The 6,950-nt window shown below is 41.9% G+C and overlaps 1 protein-coding gene across 2 annotated transcripts; it reads right to left on the bottom strand.

Moving 5' to 3' along the window:
* Positions 1–3,330: 3,330 nt before the first annotated feature.
* On the bottom strand, positions 3,331–6,950 carry LOC124132955. Of its 2 annotated transcripts, none has more exons than XM_046497140.2 (3): positions 6,836–6,948; positions 5,836–6,152; positions 3,331–5,506 (listed from the first exon to the last, which is right to left on the bottom strand). In XM_046497140.2, the coding sequence occupies exons 2-3, from the start codon at positions 6,125–6,127 to the stop codon at positions 3,867–3,869; spliced, it is 1,932 nt and encodes a 643-aa protein (XP_046353096.2). In that variant the 5' UTR covers positions 6,128–6,152; positions 6,836–6,948; the 3' UTR covers positions 3,331–3,866. The 2 variants fall into 2 exon arrangements, with proteins under 2 accessions (XP_046353096.2, XP_046353095.2); XM_046497139.2 differs by having other exon boundaries at positions 3,332–5,506; positions 6,826–6,950.

Raw genomic sequence — 6,950 nt, 5'->3', positions numbered from 1 at the left:
AAATATAGACAATCACAATATTTGTGTTATCTTTGTATGTATACTACAATAACTCAAAAGAAGTTAAGGATCACCTGATTCTTTCATATTACAAAAGTTAATCTCTCATGCCATGACAGATTAACATTACCAATATGAAAGAATCGGGTGATGCTTAACTTCTTTTGAGTAGTATATATATGGAATGATCCCTTTGGTTGCTTTCTGAGTCCTTTTTTCTGATAACTGCAAAGATTGAGGTTCCGGAAAGCACTGACTATGTCAGCAGCTGTTTCTTCGGGAGTCGGGGATATTCTTTGTATGCGAATTCAAAGAATTTTACGAAGACTAAATATTCATACGTTAAATGTAAGCATTATTCCGGTTTGTGTCAAAAGTGAATGTCACTTTGGGGGTCATGCACTTCTGAATAGCGCACAGCAATGTTCCAGCTGTATCACGAGGCTTTTACATAATAGTCTGGATTGTAACAACCCAGTGATCGAGACATAACATGTACTCACGGTGTAACATGTTCTAATTAGCATCAATATATCTGATAGCTATCACTGTCAAGTGAGGAAATACATCAGCCGATGGCACAGCAGGTATTACAGAATGGTGCATATTTGTCAAAGACAGCACTATTGCACCAGTTCTTCCTCGTACTGGGGCGTTCGGGTAGCCTAGTGGTTAAAGCGTTCGCTCGTCACGCCGAAGACCCGGGTTCGATTCCTGACATGGGTACACTGGTCTAGAGGTAGAGCGTCCGCCCTGGGAGCGGAAGGGTCGGGGTTCGATCCCAGGCCGCGTCATACCAAAAGACGTTAAAAGATGGTACTTGTTGTTACCCTATCTCGCGCTCGGCATTAAGGGACTAAAACAAGGACTGGTCGGCTGGGAGCCAGTATACTGTGGCTGAGTGGGGTATTCATGTTAAACTGCGCGCGGCATGGTATCTCAGTGAGCTAGCACTATAAATCGGCATCAGTCCGGATTAGTACAAGCAGCCACACACACACTCACACACACACACACACACACGTGCATACACGTCGCTATATAAGTGCAATAATCTTTGAACGACGTTAAACCCCATTTCACCTCACCTCACCATTTAATATTATGTCAACTTCATGGGGGAGGAAACATCGAAAGGAGTATAGATCTTGAAGTTTAAAGCCATGAGCACAGGTGTTGAATGCTGACAAACCTAGAAACAAAATCCAGATGAATCTTGGATTCGAACCAGCGATCATAGGTTTCTGTCGTGCCCAAGGGACAACTCTGCACACTAAATCGTTGAGTCAATAGTTAACGAGGCCAACCGTGGCCCAAACAGTGTGTGCATGGCAATAGGTATAGACTTGTAATTGACGTGCTCACGAAACACTGAATGCGATAGTTTCTCAATCTCATTAAAAACAGATTTTAGTTCTCGCTATCTCTAAACAAAGATCTGAGGACATCCCATTAGGGGTCACGTCAGAACGACCGTTCATCCGACCAATCAGAGCGTCGCTTACCAGATCATGAAAGTGACAATCGGAATGTTATTTCTAACCATGCAACCTTGAAAACTTTAACACGGAGTATTCCGAACGATAGTTACGGGTTTAACGAATGAATACATACAATCTAGACCATATATTTGCCATTCCAGAATGTTCTTTTGTTCAGGTTTCAAATTTTTAATCGAGAATTTGTCAAAATATGTTTCGCAGCGTAGTCGCCATTTGAATTTAGTGCCGTAAAGCACGAGAAAGCTGCCTTCTGATTGGCTAATGTCGACTTCTTGTCAGTCCTTCCATTGGTCGGTCAAAATTCGCGCAAGGTCGGTCTGACGTGACCCGTAATGGGATGTCCTCAGATCTTTGTTTAGCGATAGCGAGAACTAAGGTCTGATTTTAATGAGATTGGATAGTTTCTTAAACTACAAGGCATCGTGAGAACTATTATTAGCATGAAACCAAGGACCACAAGAAATAAATGCTCTTAAGCACTACAATGTTACCATTGTCAACAATGCTGTGTAAATAATTTTGGTGGCACTAGAAACTGTAAGTTCATTTGTAGTATTTGCCAGTGGCAGCAGATCGTTGAACATCTAGAAAAATATACCAACTGATGTCGTGGGCAGGTCAGAACAGCTCTCAGCAGCAGGGAGTTGGGCGTTCCTGAATAGTTTTCAACTAGAACGAGAGTTGTCTGCACTTGTTTAAGCATCTTCCCGAGGCAAGAGAGTTAACTGACTAAAACTCCAGTTCTCACCTTGCCGAACTAGGCTGGTATTATGGTGTTATATTTTGGCTGGACTGAGGAGTCTATGCGTAGTCCAATCACAATCGCGTACTGAAATCGAAATCCGGTTCGTAAACTGTCATGCAAATTTTATGCAGGATTTGCACAGCATGTGCACCGCCAACTCGTTGTCTACAGATATTTTCCAAATCTTTTCAAGTTTTTAATCAAGGTGCTCACGTGATTTGATGCACTTCGCAATGTAAGACTCGTTTTATCACAATATAGATCTTGATTATCAATCAAATCGTCTTGACTGGGCGCTGATACGAGAGGTTGAATCTGATTGGTCAATAGGAGAGACATAGAAAGGACATAACTCGTAATAGCCACTGGTGGCGCTTCGAGCGAGCCCAGGAATTCAAGCCTAGTTCGGCAAGGGTGGGAACTGGACTTTTAAAGTCAGTTAACTCTCTTGCCTCGGGAAGATGCGGATTACTAGAAAAACAGAGTATTGGATACACTAGTTACTAAGTCGAGATCATGGGAAGGTTGGTTATCCAGGGATTACTAGAAAACAGAATATTACAAACCCTAGCTACTACGTTTAGGTCAATACAATCAGGGTATGTCAGAAGAAATTCGAAGGTGTCCCAAAACCACTTACTTACAAAACCTGAGTTTCGAACGTGACCACCCCGTAGCACACTGACCCGTACAAACTGCTTAACGAACCCTGGAGGGTAAAGACCCAAGATCCTGACAGAAGTATAAATATACTGCTCGCGGACCTCAGAGAGAGCATATCTCCTGGACAGCCGTCGAATACAACAGACTGGGCGCTCAGACAACGTGTGTTTCTAAACACGGGTGAAAATACAAATAGCAAACTGACTACTATATCCGTACTGAAGATGTTAATGTCAAAATAAAACGCTGAACATAAGCTTTCCAATGGTATCATTAAAGATTTACAACAAAATATGTACAGTTATTGATGAGGCAAAAATGATTATAAATACATGAAAAATATCTGAATGTACATATAAATTCCCCTCATGTTTGCAAATCATAGTCACAAAAACATTTTCAATACAAGAATAAGGTAGCGAACATATAAGAGATACTTACATCAAGTCAGTAAATATGAGTGTGCCAATAAAACACAAGAGAAAGAAACACAGAAATTCCCTAACACAGAATGTCATGACACTGATCAATGACGATCGCCGGACTTTGCCGAGCGGTGTCTGAAATAAAGCCGGGGAGCAGAGAGGTCCGGTAACGACCCGGTGACACCTTTCATCCACAGAAATTGAACAAGCCCAAGCCTCTGTTGAAGTGAACTTTTATTGCATGTCCTCTGAGTCTTTCAACGATTGAAAAACAATAACGATAATACAGGTTAAAAATATTCTAACATCACCACGAAGGAATCGATGCCGAAGACCATAATTTCTTATCATCTATTTTATTGCCTTTTTAACAAGATATATACTCTATGATGTGTCCTTTGACTGTATTTATCGATCATAAGTATCCTCGTGATTGTTATCTTCTTTTCACAAGATAAGTCCGCTCTCATAACATGAGTCAATATAGATTCATTTGGTCCATTTGACACAAATATCAATTGTGATACAATTTCATGTGAAGATTATTTCTATTGTCTTCCTGCCTCCACACACATACAGTGAGTTTCTGTTATCTACATACAAACCCCTTGGAGAAATAACAGCTTTACCATCTTTTGACTGGAGGATATATCTGACAAACTCCCAAGACTCGTTCAGTTCTATGACTTTGTCGGAGAAATTATCAGCAAGCAGGATATCGCCGGTACTTGTAGTTGTGATACCACGAGGGTAAATGAGAGCTCTGTGTCCGGTAGGGGCGTAGCTCCATACCACATCACCCTCTGACGTAACACATGTCACAGACTTCTCCTTCCAGTCAGACACGAGTATGTTGCCCTTGGTGTTGACGCACATGTGGAAAGGGTAGGTAAACAGTCTCTTGTTGTTGCGTTCAGTGACTGACTTCAACACGTGTCCAGAAATATCCAAGATATCAACACGTTCGTGACCACCTGCTGCTAGAGTTGAAGGACCCAGAACAGCGATGCTGAAATACCCCTTGCTGGTTGAGACGGCTGAGAGCAGTTTCAGGTCAGGTGTCACTTCCAGCGTTAGAATTTGACAAGAGTTAGCCATAGCGACCATCACCTTGTTCTCCTTCCACTGAGTTATACCAAATGGATCGCTTCTCAGGGGAAGTTTTCTGTGACACGACCTGTTGTGTTTGGTGTAGAATGATTTTACACACATGTTCTGAAAGTCAGTGACTACAACTGTCTCCATGCCATCGACAACCAGGACTGTGACATCACGAAGGGAAGGCTCCTTCTCGTCACTCTCCATCTTCCCGTCTATCGTGTCAACCACCACACGAGTCGGCAAACAACTTCCCTGATCCAGGTATGTGACGTCAATTTTCCCCAGCCGTAGGTCATCAAGGATGTGCTGGACTTCATCAGCGTCTGAATTAAACCTGATGTCATCTATTCTTCGTTTGCTTGCTGAGGCTTTGTCCATCATTTCCCTCGTCTCCCAAGCCTCATACGCGTCATACAGGTCCATCTCACAGTCCGATACCAAGGTCTGCTCAATGAACTCACAATGTTGTCTGTACATCTGCACCTCAATCTCTTCATGCTTCACACCAGCTTGCAACTGTTTAGATTCATTTTCTGTAATTTCTTTGATTTCATTTATCAGCCGTTCACCTTTCTGTTTGATTTTTTTAATGGCGCTTGCAATGTCATTTTGGACATCCATTTCTGCTTGTTTACTTTTTTCCTTAATTCTGATAATCCTTTCTTGGGTTTTCTGAACCATTCTTTGTTTTCCTTTTATCTTATTCGCCATCATATTTCTTCTCTTTGTCAAGTGATATTTAATTGTTGTTATCATAGAGTGTATTGTAACCACAGAGTCACATCTCCTGTGGTAAACAACACAACATGACGGACATACAGCTTTGTGACAATCTCTACACACAAGACTGACGGCTTCTTTTTTATGTTCCTTGCACATAACCTTGCGGGTTTTCTTTACCGGGCCCCCTTCAGATAGATCAGCCACTTCGTGGTCACGTGAGATCGGACTTGCATGATGCATCTTTAAACATGTTTTGCATAGGGAAACTTCACATTCATGACACCACCAAGCTCGAGGAGTTGTCTTCCCTATAGCTATACACATTGAGCAGTGATTGTCCATTGTATCTGAAATATAGACGTTGGTGTTTAACGTTTAAAGATTTTGGTTTTGTTTGTTGTTTCACGCCGCACTCAGCAATATTACAGCTTTATGACGGCGGTCTGTAAATAATCGAGTCTGGACCAGACAATCCAGTGATTAACATCATGAACATCGATCCACGCAAATCAACGAAGTGAGCGAGCCTGACCCCCCGATCCCGTTAGTCGCCTTTTACGACAAGCATAGTCGCCATTTACTAACGTTTTAAGAATATTAAAATGATTATATGCAAATTTACGTTGAATACTAACTTTTACAGAGACCACTCCAATGCTCTTCAAACAAATCATACCTGCTTCCATAGCTTCACTTTGTGTGTCCACCAGCCCCTGTATAATGATGCTGGGTTTGATCTGCCCCGCCCACTCCTCCACTGGTCTGCTGGGGTTGGGCACCTTGGTATCTTGTCGACAGAAGGCACAGGGGATCGTCTTGGACTGCACAGCATCTGGTCTAGTTTGGATGTATGCAGTGACACATTTCCTACAGAATGTGTGGTCACACCTCAGTGTACACGGGTCTGTGTAAATTTCCTGGCAGATCACACAGGTGAGGAATTCTTGCACTTTCTTGGCCTGCCACATCGCCAAGGTTAAGTAATCTCTGCCTCTGTTAAGACAATATTTATACTTCATGATGTACATAATTGTCAATTATGAACAGACATAAATACCATTATTGTATTAATTGATATTATTATAATCCCCCAGCCACAACCAACATGTTAGCGTTACACGTTTCTCACTTTTCCTTCACGTGTCTATGGCCAGTGTTTCAGCATCACATAAAGTCTTGCGGAATTACCTCCCCTTTCTAGTAATGCAATGTGCAAATTCGAAATATCCAAATTGGGAGAAACGGACTAAAAAACGAACGAAATCACCAATGAACACCTTGATAGAATCAAATAGTCTGAATATTTAATGCAATCACGACCTTTCCATGCTGAAGTCCTATATGGGATATACACTCACTGGTTGCCATGGGCGTATTTCGCCCCCCAAGGGGGTTTGCCTATTCTGAATATTTCTGCATGAAATACTTATATTAGTTGTTTGTCGATACATATATTATCTTCAGAATAGGTATGTGTATCCTATCTAGACTCTCATACGAGCTGCATCGCGTCCACTCCACATGTGAACTGCAATATGTGGCTGTATACTATCTAAACAGAATGTTGATATCTACTTCCTGGTGTACATGTAATCTATAATCAATCCAAGCACACTGAACAATGATTCAACACCAGGAATCATATTTTTTTTAAATCCACCTTTACCTCTTCCCACCTGACGTTCCGGGTGCCTAGTTACAGTTGAGGTACGAACACAGTCTTTTGGAGCAACCGTCAAGCGTCAGATGCAATGTGTAACATTTTTGTTGCGGTGAGGCCAGGTATAGCTC

This window comes from Haliotis rufescens, unplaced genomic scaffold (assembly GCF_023055435.1).
Source record: "Haliotis rufescens isolate VD_foot unplaced genomic scaffold, xgHalRufe1.0.p SCAF_18, whole genome shotgun sequence".
Taxonomy (NCBI): domain Eukaryota; kingdom Metazoa; phylum Mollusca; class Gastropoda; order Lepetellida; family Haliotidae; genus Haliotis; species Haliotis rufescens.
Note: the sequence above shows the minus strand (reverse complement) of the source record. Positions and strands in the feature narration are given on the sequence as shown.